This window comes from Poecilia mexicana, unplaced genomic scaffold (assembly GCF_051168715.1).
Source record: "Poecilia mexicana isolate PSO_F unplaced genomic scaffold, ASM5116871v1 scaffold_16, whole genome shotgun sequence".
In the NCBI taxonomy this organism is placed as follows: domain Eukaryota; kingdom Metazoa; phylum Chordata; class Actinopteri; order Cyprinodontiformes; family Poeciliidae; genus Poecilia; species Poecilia mexicana.
Genome location: NW_028263385.1, coordinates 20,036,494 through 20,056,118, shown reverse-complemented (window position 1 = coordinate 20,056,118; position 19,625 = coordinate 20,036,494). Strand labels below are relative to the sequence as shown.

At 39.0% G+C, this 19,625-nt stretch overlaps 1 protein-coding gene across 2 annotated transcripts in view; it reads right to left on the bottom strand.

The window, feature by feature from the left end:
* ptprub (protein tyrosine phosphatase receptor type Ub) overlaps nt 1-19,625 on the bottom strand; it is a 224,870-nt gene that overhangs the window by 3,571 nt on the left and 201,674 nt on the right. For both annotated transcript variants that reach the window (XM_014990707.2, XM_014990709.2), the window contains 7 exons: nt 17,880-18,034; nt 14,068-14,203; nt 12,770-12,919; nt 10,938-11,252; nt 7,227-7,352; nt 4,471-4,628; nt 47-182 (listed from right to left, as the gene is read on the bottom strand). In XM_014990707.2, the coding sequence (XP_014846193.2) occupies nt 47-182; nt 4,471-4,628; nt 7,227-7,352; nt 10,938-11,252; nt 12,770-12,919; nt 14,068-14,203; nt 17,880-18,034 (1,176 nt within the window). The remainder of the gene's footprint in view (nt 1-46; nt 183-4,470; nt 4,629-7,226; nt 7,353-10,937; nt 11,253-12,769; nt 12,920-14,067; nt 14,204-17,879; nt 18,035-19,625) is intronic.

Below are 19,625 nucleotides of genomic sequence, written 5' to 3'. Positions count from 1 at the left end.
CATAAAAAACAAATTCACAGATTTTTTTTTTGTTTTTTATTTTTACCAGGGACTCCACCATGTTGGGTTTGCAGTTGCGTAGAGTTTTGACAGAATAAAAGACGTCCACCATGTTCTGGTACTGGATCATCTCCAGGAGTATGTTGCAGGCACAGAAGGTCCCACTACGACCACCACCATTCCTATGGGAAGGAATAAAACTGGTTTTAATGATGGCAACGTTTCCTACAATTAGTGGTACCTCTTTAAAAACTAAATTACCATTAAAAACTCTAGTTGGTGATGGTACTTTGAAAAACTGTGTCTTTGCATGACCATCATACAAAATATTTTAGTCAAGAGCAGAAGGAAGTCAAAGTAAACCAAAGAAACATTTAGTACAAAAACAAGCAGCATTTTGGATTATTCTTCCTCTTCAGTCACCAGCCATGAATCAACTGACACAAACTTAATGTTTAACTACAATATCATCTAGTTTGTCTGTCTTACTTGCTACCAGTTGTTAGATTTCCTGATTCTGAATGGCAGAAGAGCTGGGTGGAATAAACAGGACAACAAAAATACTAACACAAGGCTTTACTGCCTGAAGCAGTTTAATGAGCATCTACTTGGCTGAAAGTGTCAATATGCAGTGATAATCAGGATGAGATGAAGGGAGAATCAATCAAGGTCTAGAGGAAGCTGTGTTGTGCGCCGAACTTCAAATAATATTTTAATGCTATTTAAAACAGTTCTGAAAATGCTCTCTGTTTGTAAAAAAATATGACAATCTTGACTTTTTTGAGCTTGTCCAGTGGTTTGTGTAGTAGGCTGCGAGTGACAGCATCGATTAATCTTCTGGTTACCCCTGGATGGGATCTTTAAATGATAAAAATCTATCTATCTATCTATCTATAGAGAAAGAGAGAGAGAGAGAGGGGGAGAGAGAGAGAGAGAGAGAGAGAGAGAGAGAGAGAGAGAAAGAGAGAGAGAGAGGGAGAGAGAGATATGTATACATATACCTGAATCCACAAGACCTCAATGTTATGTCAAAACTATTGTTAAAAACTTATGTGTTGGTGGGCGTGTGGAGGAAGAGCTTAGTGATATTTGTTTTTCTTAAAACGTCACTCATGATACTCATATCATCAAATCCCCAGTTGTGTGGGAAAATCATTGCCACAAAACAAAATAGTCAAATCTGCAAACTGGATACATACAGTATCCAGTTTTGACCAATGTCAAAACCAATTTGACATTGGTTTTGCTCTGCACCGCAATAGTTTGTGTTATATTTTGCATTCTCTTACGTTTATTTCAACGCATATTTCTGCTGGACCACATAAAGAGGCCAATTTAGCAGTTCCCAGAACACATTTACAACTCACTGCTTCCCCCCCAAAGGTCCAAAACGTTGGCCCAGCCTCTCTTCTCCTGTGGTTTATGGCAAGCGCTACGATTTCAGCTGCATTCTTTCTGAATCTAACTTCAATAGGTTTAGCAGTGGTGTAACTGATAGCACAAAAGAAGGCATCAACGTGGCTAACACTTTTACTAAATTCCCACAGGGGTTGAATATAAAGCTCAAATGCCCCAGTTTTGTGCACGTACACATCTGCTCCCTGTTTGACCCATTATACACTTGTGTGCTGCAATCATAATCATGACAACCAAAGCACAACCATGCGCTGCAGACACAATCACAGTGACAGGCCGTGTCATCCCACCGACACAGTCGTAATCACAGCTACAGTATGAATTAGTCTGCGTGAGACATGGATGAATCAACTCTGTGAGTTTCGTATCTAAGTGCAGAGATTCACAGTCGTTGCCTGAGCGCACACAGCTTAGGGCAAATGCTGAGGCCGCAGACAGGGCCATTAAAGACACACAGCATGCAGGAGGACTGCATCAATCCTGTGTGAATCAAAGGGAAACGAAAAGAGGCTGCGAGGTTACAGAGATGTGAGGGACAGCTAAAACATGATGGAAGAAAACGCTAAATAATAAACTCTCTTCTCTGATCCACTCACTCAAATCTTTCTGGTAAAAGGATAACATTCTTAACATACTACTAATTGTCCTGGTGGTACTCTGAATTGGGAGAAAAGACAAGTTGGATGTAGTTCAGTCTATTTAAGTAACAGCTGGATCGCCATGAAATTCAGCTTAGCTCAGTCCTGATGGTCCCTGAAGGATTTTTCCCTGGAGGTTTCCTTCAGATTCAATATCAAGGTGGCATTTGCAGTGTTCCAATGAATTGGTGTGAGATTTTCTAAGCTTTAAATTTTCCTCTAAGGATAAACATCCAATCTGATCAATAAAACTAATTAACCTGCATGCTGCAGCATTGAGTATTTAGAATTTTAAGTTTTATTCTTTCAGTAGTTTGTAAAATTGGTGACATTGTCAGTGCCTATTCAAATCCCTTGAACTTGCTCACATCATGTCAACTAAAACTCCAAACTTCAATGTATTGCATTTGAATTTTATGAGTTTGATCAACACAAAATAAGTTTCGTTTAATTGTGGAGTGGAAAGAAATTGCTGCATGGTTTAAAAAAAAAAAAAAAAAAAAAAAAACCTGAAAGATGTTGAGGGCATTTGTATTCATCCGCCAATACTTTGTAGAATCACCATTAAAGTTGCGAGTCTTCTGGGTCTGTCTTTTAAAAAAAATACATCTACAGAATGAAATTATGCCCTAAATAGGTCAAACTCAGTAAGACTAGATGCTGACCATCTTTGAATATCAATTTTCATCTCTTTCTACAAACTCTCGATTGGATTTAGGCTGTAGACACTAAATGGGCTACATGCTAATGCATGAATATATTTGACTCACACCAGGAATCTCAAACTCTTAGTCTCCAAGGGCCAGTATCCTACAACATTTAAATGTGCATATCCTTAAACACAAACAAGGCAAATAGATAACTTATTATCTATGAATCAAACAATGATGAATCATCCTCAATTCATCACTGTTTTAATCAAAAAGGTTGAGCTGAGGTCTCACCTGAGCCAGACATAATCTTCCCCATGTTTGTTTCTCTAACAAACCTCTGAAGCCTTTACAGATCATCTGCATTTATGCTAAAAATGAAATAACACAAGCAGGTTATTTCTAAAGGCAGCTTCATCCAGTAGATTTCATTTGGGGGGTATCAGCAGTGGTGCAAAAAACAAATAGGAAACACTCGGTATAAAAATATTATTTGTGGAAAAAAGTAAAACGTTTCATATCCATGTTCTTCCAGCAAGTGGAACGCCAACACTGAATTTTGTGGTTTCACAGTGAAAAGACTCAAAGGGAATCAGTACTGTCATCAGATTTGTCAGATCCTTGCCACCAGGGTGAACCAATGCAGACGCGCATTTTATAGTCTCTTAATTAGCTTTATTTGTCTGTAAGTACCACATGTGCAACCTTATTGTACAGTACAAATAGATTTCTCTCCCCCCAGTAAACAAGGCTTAACTAAATGTTTAACTCAGTTCTGGGAGTCAATAATGGAGTTTCTGGAAGCTATGTCTGTGTAATCTGATATGAGTGTTTTTTTTTTCTGCATGCGTTTATAACACTTCACAAAAAAACATGCACTTGATACAGTACTTTGTGCATTAACTAGAAATACGTCCTCTTTCCAAAGCATAAAAGTAGCGGTATGAGAAACACTACAAGAAGCCATAAATTGAGAAACAACAGCGCCGAGTGGCATGTCTGGTGAAATACTGTCCTGGTCATCAGAAATGAAAGGCAATATCTATAAAGTACTGGAGGACAATCCACTTCCTCTCTCCTGGGACAGACGCAGCGAACGGTGGGTGTGGGCAACTCTGCAGCGTATACAAGCAATATTAAGGTAATCAATCGTCGTCAGTGCTTTGGCAGTGCTGGATTTAGTGTAGTGAGAGCCATCGCATTCTGTATTAAGGCATAATTGATTTGATCTGAATAATCTCCCTCCTGGTTGTCGTGTGTAACGCTGTGTGACAGCACTGAGTGATGTGCTTTCAGATGAGGGGGAGACGGGGCGGCGGGTACGAACGTGTGACGGGTCGGCAATGAGCTAGACAACCCATTCATATTCATCAGTAGGGTTTTCACTTCGGGGGCTCGGTGCGACGGGGGCTTGTAGACGTAGCACGGCGCTCCATACAGTACCACAGCACGGAGCATTACACCAAAATTTGATTTTCCACATTATAAAATGCTGCCATGCTGAATCGTGTTGCTTCTCATTGCACCAAATGACAGAGCAGGCTTGACACAGCCTCTGTCTCTCATCAAACAGATTTGCTTATGATGTACTGTGTTATTTTGTGATGCGCCCCTCTGAGTAGACGCCTTTGGTTTTAAATGTCAGTCTTCAAAAGCAGTCATTTGCTGTGTTTGAGCCTTTCAGAAAGGAACAGAATGTTTTTCTTCCTTGCCTCTCTGTTCTTTGACTTGAAATGCATTATAGATTTTCTGAAATGATAACTCACAGGCAGTGCACAACAGTGCGTCCTTCTCCACACTCCCTCTGCCACTTGTGCACTTGAGCCAGCAGGTTCAGGAAAGCCTTCTTGGAGTCAGGAACGTCGCGATACGCTGACCAGCGCAGGAACTGGAACTGACACACCACCAGCTGGCCCTCCTGGAGCTTCAGCGGCACAGATAAGATGAAAAACACGTCAGATTTCACACACGAGCCACTATTGTTACCCACTTCTCAGGGCTCCCAGAAGGTTTTTGAACCAGGTTTTGAAATATGAAATACCTTTCTGCAGTGGTCAGGCCTTCAAATATAAAACAGGTTGTGAGGAAGGAAGGAAGGAAGGCAGAAATGGACAGAGGTGAATAAATGAAAAAAGTGTCTGATGGATGGTGATACAATTAAAGAATAAATGTTTTGACAGATGATGAAAACTTGGATGGATGATTACAAGAACAATGGACGCTGGAATGTATGGACAGATCAATAAACACACAGATTGTATGGAAACATAAAAAAATGGACAGGAATTGATATGTATATGTGGGGATGGATGTACAAAATGATAAGACATAAGATTTTTATTTGTCATTATGTTGCTAGAATAAAGATAAAAAATGGAGAAAATCTGGATGAATGGTTGGATAGAAGCATGGGAAGCTCAGACAGGATGGACGGATAAATGACTTCAGACAAGTCAAGGAATGAAGTCTGGAAATGTAAACATCTTTCTATACTCCATTTTCTTCTCCTAAAATCTAATCCAAACGTGGAAAATCTTTGAAGTGAATTCTGTGTAAATCAGAGAGTTGTGAACGCTCTGCAAGTTGCCTGCAGGCACCTTCAGCTGTGCTCACTAAGCCTGACTGTCAGATGTACGTGTCTGTAGGTGTAAGTGGGGCTCGTGTTCTGTGACAAAGAGGTCCCTGCGTATTCATAACCCTATCCCGTAGAATCTAACCTAACACTTAAGGACCAGTGGAGACCTGTAACTCATGCAAATTGGGCTTGCAAAAGACACTCACGATGCATGGAGGAACAGCCTGAGCAGAGGTGGGGATTTACACAGTCTGCATTTGCACCATTTTTCTCACACAGATTTGTGCTTACAATGCACTTCCTCTGTTTTTTTTTTCCTCCCTGCTCTTGGATACCACTTGTCTGAAACAAGACATCTACCCAATACGGCATAGAGCGATTGGCTAAAAGTGGTTGAGGTATGTGTTATTTCTGTCTCATTTGATTCTGCCTGTGCTGCGTTAAGCTGCCCTCTCCCTGACTGTGATGTGCACCGAGTGGAAAAAAAAGTGCCACAGGTAGAGAAGAGAATGACAAGGGCAGCCGACTGAGGAGGTAAGGGTGCCAATCAACAGAGGAAGTTGTCGCAGAGCTTATAATGGCACAGGGGAGAACACCCTGCATACAGATCCCCTCAATAATTAGGCCGACATTGATCCTGAGAAGAATGCATGCATGTGCTTATGCAAAGCTCTGTGCATAAAACATGTCTGCATAGACACACTTAACACAATGCGTTGTGTGAAGTTAAAATGGCTTTTGGAAGGGGGTGAGGGGCAAACACTGTGCTCTACTTTGTAAGCACAGACCTATCACTGCCTTTATTTGGTTTGCAATAGAAATCCTTTGTACTTTCGCACCTATGAAAACATGTGACAAGATTTCTGAACCAACTGAAGGAAAGTCTGCTCAACCATTCTGATGATAAACACAAATTTCAATGTGTCTCATTTGAACTTTTTACTAAACTACCATGTAATAGTCAAGTAAAATGAACATGACACATTACATTGAATATTTAAAAAAAATAAAGTCTGAATATTGTGGAATGTATTTGGTATTCAGATCACATTTCTTTGATACCCTTAAATAAAATTTGGAGCAACCAACTGCCTTAAAAAGTTAGGGGCTACAGCAAGGATTGTGGAAGAAAGTATGACAGCCATATAAGACCTGAAAAACCTTTCGGCTTTTTGTGGAGATCAACTAACACTGTTGATGACAGGGAAAGCACAATCTGCATGGTGGTAGTAGTGTCATGCTGTGGGAATGGCTTTATTCTAAACAGTCTGGGAAGATGGTCAGACTTAACGATGGAGCTAAATAGAGCAAGCCCAACAGAAAATCTCCTGCATGCTGTGAAAGTCTTAACATTGAGCTACTTTGCAAAGAATGGGCATAAATTTCAGGATATAGTTGTGCAAAGCCTGTAAACACATACCCACAAAGAAAGGGTAGAAATCACAAGAAATCATATGAAAGTTTGCAGTTGTGCTGTGAGAATATATGAGAAAGATGAAAGGATGATTAGTTTTGCAATCATAAAAAGAACACACAGCTTCCACAGAACTGCGTACTGTACAAAACTCCTTAGTCATCCGTCATCATTTTCAAGATGACAAATTTTTAAAATGGTCTTGAACAATATTTCTTTAGTTGTCTGAGGTGCTTTCAGAGAAAATTATTAATCATTAAAAACATTAGCGGCCGATCTAAAAAATACCAATTTTCAAATACATTATGCCCAGAAAAACAAATAATAATGACTTGGATACAGAAGAAGAAGCATTTAGTCAGGGATATTAGTTTTCACCCTATTTTCAAGTGCAGTTCATCTGGCAGCTTCAACGCACGTTGGTAAAACGTCACATCTAAATTCCCTGTGAAAATCACAGCTAATGCAAGTCTAACAAGGTTTGGCGAGACAACATGTCCTGTGCAGCTCTCTTTGGTGTCACAATAACTCACCCTTGTGACGTTCTTGACCCGAAACAGACGGGTAATGACATCCTCATCCGCTGACATGGACAGGAACTCCACTTCCATGGGTCCGTACTGCTGCAAACCGGGCTCGGGCCAGTACTGCACACATGGCTGCGTCGAGGTCAAGGGTCACAGAGAGAAATTAGTTCATTAGCGACCGACTGTGGTCTGTGCAGCTGTAATAAATAATATGCAAAGAGTAAACACTTGTGAATAATCAAAGCACCTGTGTGCACAGTTAAAATGAAGAACCTCACAGATACTAAGCATTTTATATCAGTAATGACTAAACTAGTGCTGCTGCCTTTATACTAAAATAGGCATGCAGCTGCCATAATGGTGTTAACAGGAACAGAGAAGCAGCCTGATAGGTAATGCAAGGTGTTAGAATGAGACCAGAAGTGATATAGTCTAATCCAAAGTCACAAATTAGCTCTATAAGAGATTTCACAGCAGCATCCTCTGATGAACAAATAGCTCTGTTTTAAGGGAAAGGTCAAAAAGCCTCTGTTGTCCCCAAGGAAATGAAATAAACAAGTTCAAATGACAGAGAATTAAATGCAGTGTTGAACAGGGGTACCTCCAAATGTCCTTTTCTATTACCAGACCTTCTAGTATATGTTGCTAACAAACCTGTTGAACATGCAACACAAACTATTAACTTTATTTTTATATAAGATAGTTCCTGATTTGAGAAATCAATGCTAAAATATATATATTTAGGATTGACTGCATTCACAAACTTTAAAAGCAGGAATTAGCACCAGACTTCGACTGCTCTGAGTTCAGGACAACTAAGCTAAAACTCTTTAAGAGACGTGACAATCTGAATTGTGTGGCTTGTTTTCAATTTCTGGTTTTTGGATACCTTATTCCTGACGTTAGTCAGTTTCGAATTTTTGTTTCAGAGCTACGAAGAAACATAACAGATCTGCACCGAAAACATTTTAATCTAACTTTCTTGCTCTGAGCGACCTTTTGTTACACCATGTGTGTGACAGCACAGGAAAAACAGGGTGTTACTATTACAATATAACAAAGACAAAATGACTACATAATTGGCACCTAATTAGAAGTTTTAGCAGGGCTAGCCCAATTACTATAACATAAAACTCCATGAACATTTCATGGCGATTGCAGACCTTACCTCTGAGACTGACGACTCTCAAATATTTCATGACAGGCTAAGGGTGAAAACTCACAGGTTTATAACGGAGCACATTTGTTTTACTCCATTCGGCCTCCGTTTCATCTGCAGAAAGCCTTGCTGTTTAGACAAACCACAGGCTTGTATTGATATGTTATATAAGTAGCTTCTTATATCTCTGTCCTTCCTCAGATTTCACTTTAAAGAGCTCACTGACATTGAAAATGGTAAACATTATGTCTTCTTCACTCAATAACAGCGTTCACATGTTAGATAATTGTCAGTGAAATCCTGCAGCACCACAGGAAATCTACTAATTGAGGGGATGGGGGGAGGGGGGAGTTTCTATCCAGTCAGAAACTCAAGACTGCCTGGACAGCAAACAGACAAACTTTGAATTATTTTTAACTGTGATTAAACAAAAGGCTGAGTAAACTGTTATGACCGGAAATTCAATGAATCTCCAAATTAAATTCTTCAACACTCATAAACAAAATTATCACTGGAAGATGCAATTTTCTTAATTTGTCATCAAAGGATCCCTGAATAATTATTTGCATATTTTTACACGTCTTCAATATACGAGTAAATAGAAAACAGGTACTGTCCTTATCTTTAATAAATTGCTGAGCCATGCTGTTACTTGACACCGTTGGCCACTGCGTCTGCTTCCAGCACGACGCTGAGGAAAATATGCTAAATTATTCTCCTTCATTTGTTTTTGATCAGTTGCAGAAAGCATTGTCTAGGTTAAAAATATTTGTCTTCTCTGAGGTACATCTCATAAATAATCATAGTATGTTCAATGCTGTTCAGTCAAAGCAACTCCTCACGCTCCCCCCATACTAAACTGTAACATTGCTTATTCATTTCTTATTCAGTACCTGCCACATAAACGGGTTCAGACACCCCCATTTTTGTCTCTGCACAACAGTTTATTGATCATTAGGTGCTGTGTGTGTTTGTCAGTCTCCTATTATTCATGGCAGCATGAAAAAGAAACATGGCAGAGCATATAAAGTCAAACTGGTTTTTCTCTCGTCGCGTATCCTGTCCTCACTTTTATAAATCCTAAGATTACATCAGTTCAGAACTTTGATCTTAGCTCCTACATAACTATCACGAACAAGTAAATTTTTGCCCTCAACTGAGAAATATAAAGAATGAAGTCTTTCTTTTTCTTTCATCATAATCAAGGTTAAATTGCTTGCTTTCATTTCATTGAATCTGTGCTTGATTACAGTAATGGCCCCTGTTTTTTTTTCACAAACAAGGAGACGGCTCAACGTATTCAAAAGCAGAATAAAATAACCTTAAAGAAAGCCTAAGAGATGTCATTAAATTTAATATTTTTTATGCCATAAGCAGAATTTACAAGTATATGTATATACATAAATATGTTCCATTTGCCTGAAAAGTCTGGCAGGCACCCATGGAAATGCTTCATAAAAAGAAAGCGAGATCATTTTTACCATTGTATTAAGACAGGAATTTGTCTTGTTAATTACATAATTGTCTCTGAATGACATGTAGTCTAATTTGGTTAAGTTAGAAAATAATCAAAAAGTGTATTTATTTTGTTAATTCGATTCAAAAAATGAGTCTCTTTCATAGATTTATTTCACAAAGAGTGACAAGGTTCAGATATTTATAGTTATTAATGCTCTCCACAAAATGCATAAAATGTGACTACTTCAGAAGCTTGCCATCCACAGAGAGCTGTATCGCTGCTCATTGAGGGAAAGTTGAGAGGAAGGAAAAAGCTTGATCACAGCAGCCTTGACAGGGTGGTGAAGCACAGGGCATTAAAAACATGGGTCTGATTCCCAAGGCAACCATCAAATATATATATATATATATATATATATATATATATATATATATATATACACACATATATTTGATGGTTGCCTACAAAACACCTGAGCTTACAAAAGCAGTTCCCATGCTATGACCCACTGATATAGTAATTTATGCAAATTGAGCCTTGACTAAGAACTTTTTATGGATTTTTTTATGTTCAGATTTCATAATTAGGTAATCAGGCAGTAATCATTAACATTGACAGAAATCATCACCTGTAACGCATCACTACATCACTCTGTACAGAATCTACAGTATGTGATTTTTTGCTGTTTCTACTGTAACGCTCAAATTGAACTGTTGCAGCACATATAATGAAATTGGCTGGCATGAAAAAAATGGGGCAGGCAACAAGGAGGACTCTGAAATTTTGACGTGGGATATTGCCTGCCGGTTTTTCGGGGCTATATCTAGAGAACTGAAGTGTAGAAGTGTGATGGGTGTTATCTAGTCATGCCTTGAGATCAACATGGTGAGGGATCAAAGACTGAAGTAAGATACAGAAATAGCAACAGGTAAGAAATGTGCAGTTCAAACATTTTGAGCCTGAAAGCAAAATCCTGCACAGGCAAACAGAGACTTGTGTGTTTTAGTGAAGTGAAATGTTTTGCTTATCTCAGTTCTACCTTTTGTGCCAAATAAATCACTTGGAACGAAAAAGAACTAAAACCCTTTTCCCCCCTCACCCAGGCCGAATTCGACTGGTTGAGCTGGTTGAGCATGACGACTGCTGTGCACCCGTAGTCGAAAACCAGTCTCCAAAAATCCGCTGTGGTGCCCGGCAGAGGGTGAGGGGTCACGATGAAGGCAGCCTGCCGATGGAAGCTGTCAGCAAGAGCTGCATTGATGTAATTGTTACTCTCCCCCTCTGTGGTGACCAAGAAGGCCAGGGCGCGATCTGGTGGCAGGACGTCCATGCTGCGGTTCTTCTCTCGGTTCCTGGGCAACAGAGCGATGCTGCACTCTTCCACGTCCAGGTGGGGGGTCACAGAGTTCAGCGTCTGCAAATGGAAATGTTAAAGATGGGAGCCGAGCACAAAAGGAAATCAGAGGAGCATTTTAGAAGTGAACCATGTGAGACGCGACAGGAATCGAGGGGCGAGTCAGACGGGAGGAGTGAAAACAAGGATGCAGAGTGCAAAAACCAAACGTTAACTAAAATGTGCATCTCAAAGGCTCACGCGATTTAGCACTCATGTCTGATCCTTTCACGTCACTTTTACTTTTATTTACCAGAGAAATGATAATTTACTGTTTTCGTAGAAAATAAAAAAGCTAACAGTGGGGAAGATCCAAGTCTGACAAAACTCTTTTTCAGATATAAGGTGTGAAAAAAAAAAAAAAAAAAAAAACATTAAAATATAGTCTTGACCAACAAATCTACCAAAAAAAATCCTGCCAATAAGTGGCAGCTTCATTGTTTAAGCCAGGATGGGTATATATTTATGATTACTGTAGTGAAGCTTACAGACGGATTGTAAATTCATCCATTCATCCATGAAATACAATAAAAGCAGCGTAAATCTTGTTAAGCCTCTGGAAATTGAACAATGTCACATTTCAAAGCTCGAAATACATTTTCTGCTAAAAGCTGAGCAGAAGGAGAGTTTGAATGACCCGAACGCTGCCTTGACTTATTTTCACTCGCACAAATATCTGTATTGCTGCGAATATCTAATAGAATAATGGATAAGCTGGGCAAACTGCCTTTCTAAAGATAAACATGATGAAGTCGGAGAAGGAAAAATTACAAAGACATTGCTGCAAACCAAGTTCTCAGTGATGAACTCCCGCTCTCATTTGTTCCTAATTACTTTAGACAAAGTGAGAAAATATTTGGATCATTAATGCACAGCATCAATAATAGATCTATGAGCCGCTGATCTCCGTAGCGTTTGCAGTCTGAGAGGCAGAGCGCGCTGGGTGGTGAGCAGGCTTTTAAAGTCAACGCCAGACAGACGAGCGCGCAAGATCAAAGAGAGAGACGTTAACATTTCCCTTCATGAAGAAGGAACAGTTTGTAATCAGAGTGCTGCACCACCTACAGTGACATTCCTTAATCATAAACAATCCATCCATCATCGCTCCAGCGGCGCGCATACTGTATGAGGACGGAACAAAATGAAATTAAAGACGGAGCATAATCCTGTTCCTGTGACACTTTGAGATGCTAAACGTGGAATCGTGGGTTGAGCGCCGCAGCAGACGGAGGTGGCTGAGGTGGGTAGGACATGTGGGAACGCAGCTGGCTCGCCACGTTCTTAATCAACATCTAATAAAACGTTCTGCGAGTGTGTTCCTGTAAACTGGGGGAGGCTCTTCATGTCAGTCACACGAAATTAAAAGTGAAACGAACACCTTTTCAACACAAACACACGCACACATCCAATAAGTCTTTTCGCTTTTGCACTCTACTGATGTCAAAATGTGTCGTAAAGCACATATTTAGAAAAAAAAAAAAAAAAAAAAAGAACGACGTAACTCATTTCGCTTGTTCAGGGTAAAACATCAGGCTCACCTGAAACTCCTCCCTCAGCGGAGAGGAGTTGCTCTGAGAATCCACCCGCAGCATCTCTTTGTACGTAACCGCAAACTCGTTCACCAAGATGGCCGTCTCTCCACACAGACAGGCCTCTAAAATGGCATCGTGGATAAAAATATACTGCTCCTGAAATGACAACAGGTCAAGCAATTTATCGCTGCTCATTGCATGTGCACAAGTGTTATTTCAGAAAACGCATCAGGGTTGCAATGAAGTGATGGCAAACAGCCGAATCACGGCACTTGGCAAAAGTATTTTGTTTTTCAGGGCTGGATCCAAACTCATTCCACTTCTTTGAAGGTTTTATGTGGTTTTTTTGTTGTTGTAAAAAAGGTGTTAAACTGATGCTAACACTTCATCAATACACACCACTTTGTGCTGCTGCAGCATGAAAACCTCAATCATTTACAAATTTGCCTCACAACCACCACAGCTAAGGTGATATATGTACAGTCATATTCAACAAATTAAATTATGCTTTCCAAAGAGCATTGTTTGTCATACTTAAAGTGCCTATTTTTTTTTTTTTCAAATTAACAACCTTTAGCCAACTATGAAACATACTTTTTGTTGAGACCAGATTTCTTTATTAAAAATTGTTTGTTTTTATTGATCTGATGTCATATTTTAATCTTAAATATTTTTCAGCTGGAAAGCGCTTTGTTGGCACGTCGCTGTCAGAACAAATTATATCTAATTTGCAACGTTACTATCTAAATTTATGTCCACATATTCAAATAATAAGCTCTGGTTAGTTTAACATCAAGCTTACACAAAATAAAGCAAATAATTGTTCGATAGATACGTATAATATGTTTGAACAAACACTCAAAAAACATAAAGTGATTTTTAGTAAACCTTGCCTTAATGCTAGTGTTGCTTGCAGTGGGAAGTAAACAAAACATGCAGAGGGGAATTTATGGTCAGACTGAAATGCAACTATGTCAATGTTGTATTCACATTGCATTGGACAGCTGTTTAATTTCCTGAACCATGCAGAAGACAGCTCATATACCCACACACTGCACAGTGACAGAATGCTTATTTCATTTAAAAATATGGCAATGACCTTTATACAAGTAGCAGCATGGGACTCTGTGAATGTAATACAACTGTACTATTAGAAGGCTTTTTTTTTTTTTTTTTTTTTTAAATCAGTATGTCCAGCCTTGTGAGCTGCTGAATATGCAGAATGGATGCACATTAAAATACAAGATGGGTGACTCTGTCTGAATGTGAAAAGAGGTTTTCCCTCGCTGCACATTTGCTCTGACCTCTGTCTGGATCATGTTGATGCGTCGCGAGCAGAGGGTTTTCACACAGTTGTAGATATCCACCACACCTTCGCACTCGGCCATGTCCAACATGACATCCAGCACAATGTAGCAGCCGGTGCGTCCGGCCCCCGCGCTGAAAGACAAAGGCCAGCGTTAGCTGAGAAATCCTTGCAGCCTGCTGGGTTAATAACTAGCTCAAGTTCAGAAAAAAAAAAAAAAAAAAAAAAAGCTACTGAATTTCTCTCCGATACTGCTAGACTTCTAGATATAAAAAAATAAAAAATACTTTTTCAGTCAGAAATATCCTGTCAGAAGCGACGATGAAAAAGTAACCCATGCATTTGTTATTTCAGGGCTGGACTTATGTTTACAATGAGGAAGTCCACAAACTGCAGTAATTTCATAAGCGTTCTGATGAAATTAAATTTAATCAAAAATCTGATTTTATTTCTCCTAATTTACCTTCCCTTCATTTGCTCCCTGTTAAATCCATATTAAACTTTAAAGCCTTTGGATGATCTGATTGGTCCAGATGTTGCTAACAGCACTTTGCTCTCAGACTGCAGCTTTCCCGACGGTTCTTAGAGTTTCAAAAAGTACAATGTGAGGCAGATCCTTCAGTTCTCAGGGTCCAGCTTTCAATTTTAGTCTCTCTCAAACACTACTTTTACTTCCCCTGCTACTTTGTTCCACAACTATTTGCAGTAATTTCACCTGGAAAATTTCTGTTTTCTCTCAGTTATGTTTCTCTCCGTAGAAGCTATATCTGACCTGGCATTCTGCTCATCTGTGGTTCCTTCCTGGAGGGGGACATCGGCTGAGCTGCCATCAACATAACATTCTCCTTTTCCTGCCATTGACTCTTTACTTTTCTTTAACTTAGAAAGGACTCCTACATCAGCTGTTCTTTTCTTTCTTGTGCATCTGCTCTGTCTTCTCAAACCCCCAGTCAGTCAGGACAAGCTGGCCACTTGTACCGAGTTCTGCTGGAGGTTTTTCCTGCTAAGGGGGATATATTTCTCTCCACTGTCACTACGTGCATTCTCAGAAATAATTAGAAATTGTAAGAGAGATTGCTGTAAAGATGGCATAATCCAAGCGACTCTCCACTGTTGCCATGTGGTGAATGAATGCTGAAAGTCAGTGATTCAAAGCATCTACTCCTCCAAGTAGCTTAGAAGCTAAAACAGCAGGCTGTATATTCAATAGCAGCACTATTTCTTTACACAGCTAATTCTATTTTCTACTCAAAAAAAAAAAAAAAAAATATGAGCTAAACACATCCTTTCATAAATAGCCACCTAATCAACAGCAGAAAGGTTTTATTTTCTGTCATGTGAAACGTATCATCGTGAGGTTTGTATCATTTGAAGCATGCATATGAACAATGTCCAACATATCTGTGCTCCAGCTTATGCATGTGTGTGAAAAATGTCTACAAAAGAGGAAATCGTGTACTGAAGCACCAGAGGTTATTTACCAGGTAAAATGTTATTCTGCTGGCGCCGAATGATTGCATCGCATCTCGTAGCAATGTTGGTTATTTGCATGCTAAAGTACAATAAAAGCCCATAATGCTGCTCAAGTGACTTTTTGTGCAAGAATAAGTGTATAAAATCGACTGACATGACTCTGTGGGTGTCCTGTGCTTAAAAGTAAATACATACAGAATATTATTTTTCCTCATCTTAGTCTGTCGGAACGTCTAGATCCCCGATATGGATCTTTACGACTGTGGCTTCAAACCAGAGGAATCAAGGGCTGCATTGTAGGTTATGAGACAAAAATGTATTGGTAGTTGCATAATTTATCTGCACTCGGTTATTAGCTAAAAAAAATATTATTGTGTTCTTAATAAAACATTTTTTGATTAAAAAAAAAAAGTTATGGAACCGAGGTCTTTGACTCTTTGATGTGACATATGTAATATTCCTGACTGGTGAGGTGAGCCAGCTCAGTCCAAACAAACCGCAGAGATGTTAGCAGAGGAGGTGGATGAAAGGACGCTATTCGTAAACTGTAATCCGTCACGGACAGCAGATCTCGCCTGCTTTGCATGACACTCCATCTTGTATAAAAAAAGAAAAAAAATATATATGTTTTTTTTTTAGTTTATTCACCCTTTAATTGTTAGTAATAATTTTAAGCTTAATAAATAATTCTCAGAGATAATATACCCTGGCATCCTGTTGGGCTGTTTGATTGAGTCACAAAAAAAAATAGTAGACAAATTAGATATCAACCATTTGATGATGCAAATACTTTCAGACATTTCACACTTTTTTTTCTCTGTCCTTTCAACCTCTTTGTCACAAGCGGCACCCAAAGTAATCAAGCTACTAAGGGTGATAAATAATCAGGCTTTTATGATCTTGGACAGGAAGCCTGTCAGATCGATTCTATATATATTTATATCATATCCTGTTCAGAAACGGTATATTATGAAACCCATTTCCAAATGTTTATATAAAGTAAGAGGACACAGGTGCTTAATGACCTTTGTTTCCACTCGGGTTTCTGTTTCATTAAAACAGAGTATCTGATGGGAATGGTAAAGTGACTTTTATGTAAAAAAAAAAAATTTCAGTGACAAATAATGTATGAGGGTAGAGCAGCATGATATTGGAAAAAAATAAAAATCAGATATGCGATAATGTTTGTGAATGCTGCGACAACAATATGACTTGTGACAAACAAATAAGTAAACAGTATTAATGTCTTCCTACTTTGGGTTCATGGCAAGTTTATACCTTTAAAAAATGAATTGTCTATCCAGCTACTGGAAAATAAAATCCCTATTCCCAGCTCATTCACACCAGCTGCTTAGGCACTGAAGAAATAGCTCCTTAATGATTTTACCACCTTACCCTCCTCTTTACCCTGTAAAAGATTTTTATGTGCTGCAATAAACAACTATTGTACCCAAATATATGCCAGACACAGAAAGGATGAACATCCTGAAATAATTAGCCAACATTTATTGCAGTTCAGGCAGTTCCTCTGCGTATTTATATTGAACTATACTGACTATAAAATTGTGATATTTTGTCCTGCCTCGCATGAGACCCCAAAATGTGGGATTCCTGAACTGCAAAGTCAAAATTAGACATCATCTTAAAGGAGAATTAAGCAGAAATAGCAAGGAGATTGCCATTTAAACTGTCAACTTTTTTTTTTCTTTAATATGATGGAGTCATCTTTTACCATCAATGATTGTGTCTTGGATTGTTGGAGGCTTTTACACATTGTTTTGTTTATCTCAAACCAACCCAAACTATGAGAGCAGGCGTGAAAGAAAATGTTGAAGTGTGGGCTGTTTGTGAAACTTGACTACTAAACTGAAGAAGTAAATTAACACTGTCTAATATATGAATAGATTGGATTTTTGCTTTGTATGTGTTCACATAATGCATTTAGTTTGTACATTTCCCTTTTTCTCACCCTTCTTCCAACATGTTGATTCACCTCTTGCACATTTAAGCACTCGCATTTAACTACCAAACTAAGGCTTAGTCTAAATTTAATTTAGACGTTTTTCAACCAAGACCTGGCAAAAGGCAGGAAAAAGCACAAAAGGTCTTTGGCAAATTGGAGAATCGGGAGGGAAAAGAGAGAAAGTCATAGAAGGCTATGAAAACTGCTTAAAAGTGAAAAGGGTTGGATTGAACAAGTTTTTTACTGCCATTATCAAGATAAATGGCAGTAAAAACAAACCTGTGATAAATCTAAACGTAAACCTATCATATTCAAATACAGCCGTTATCTGGGAGTGATGTATGCATTTGAATGTACTGGGAGGGCCGCCCTACCTGCAGTGGACCACCACGGGGCCAGCATCGGGAGGCGTGGAGGCTTTCACCCTTCGTATAAAAGCCAACAGTCCAGTGGCATGATAGGGCACGCCATGTTCAGGCCAGGATGTAAAGTGGAACTGACGGACCTCATGCTTGGTTGAGTATCCTCTCTGTCAACAGGAAAAGAGTTTGTTTATGCGCACAGGCGCCTAAACGATGAAAAAAGTGAATAGCTACTCCCCCATTTTATGTCATCACTCCATTCAATCAGAGCAATGTACAGATTTTACTAGGCTTCATGAAAACTGTAAAAATCATAACAAAATGATTGCTAAATTCTAGAGCTAGCCTCGTCAGATGTTGGTTTAGACTCTGCATCACTTTTAGTCCAGAAATTAAAATCCCTTCATCGTAGGACAGCCTTGTTGGTCAGACAGTATGCAGGCATAAAGAGGCAACATGAATGAGATTTATTTCTTCCTTTACAGTTGTATCGTCCTTACTGCCTGTAAACTAAACAGGACGGTAAAGAATGACAGAAGAGACATCAGTGTGCATTTCTTTATAAACTCTGTCCTTGTTGCTTACGTACTCATTGTCCATAACAGCTTTCCATTGATCATGCTCTATGACTAAGCCTGGTTTTAGTTTTATAAATAATTGTAGTCTAAGATAAGCAATCATTTAAGTAAAACTGTTTAAAAAACAAAACAGGATCAAGCTTCATGTTTATTCTACTGAGGTGATTTCATATTAACACAACTCTTGTTTCCTAGATGTTAATATTAACCTCATACAAACAGATGCCAGATTTTGAGGGACGCTTACAAAGATGAAGCAGAACCATATGAAAGATAGTCTTCCTCGTAAAAGTGCAACTTTGATTCAGTTAAATTGTGACACATTATTTATGGAAATTGTAAAAAAAAAAAACATGGTGCCCAGAATGAACACTCATAAGAAGATGTAGCTTCAGATCGGCAGTGGGAGGACATACTGTCAACTCCAACATGTTGTTATTCATATAGTTTCCATGCCCATTATGTATCTTCCCCAACTCTGCAACATGTTATAATATAGATAATAGAATAATAGACATGCTCCTGTTAGTTTGGGAATTTCAGGCCACCATGTTAGCAGGGTTTTTTTTTTTTTTTTTTGCATTTACCACAAAATATTCAAATAGAGCATTATTCCTCATTGATGGCTACACCTCAGCATCCGACTTTACCTTACGGATGGTTGAGAGTCTCTGCGGTTTTCTACTGTCACACAGCAATTTCGTCCTTTGTTCAGAGATGACAAATTGAAGCAAATGTTCTTTTCTGTCTTTTTTTTTTTTTTTGAAAACATAAATCCCCCAAAAAACTCAAAGAGCTTTGAAAAAAAAAAAAACAAGAAAACTGTCACCAGTTTCCAAATTCATCCTGATTTAAATAAGCACACGTGTGTGCCCAAGTGAGAGCGAATGTGACGGTGTGATGATAATCCTGTGTTTGTACCACAGTCTTTCCAGCCTCACTCTGAGCCTTTCCAATGAGAGATCTCCCCTGGAGATTGACAGGATGGAGGCCGTCAGGGGCACCGCACTGTAGCAGCGATGATGGAAACACGCCGGGGGTAGGCGCATAGCTGCTGGTGTTAATTCCTCTCAGATTAAAATGTGGACCTCGCATCCATCAGCACAAAGTCCCGCCAAGCATCTAATCCCTTCAATTCATGTTCTACCTTTAATTTTACTTTTCGCTCTGCTAGGTAACA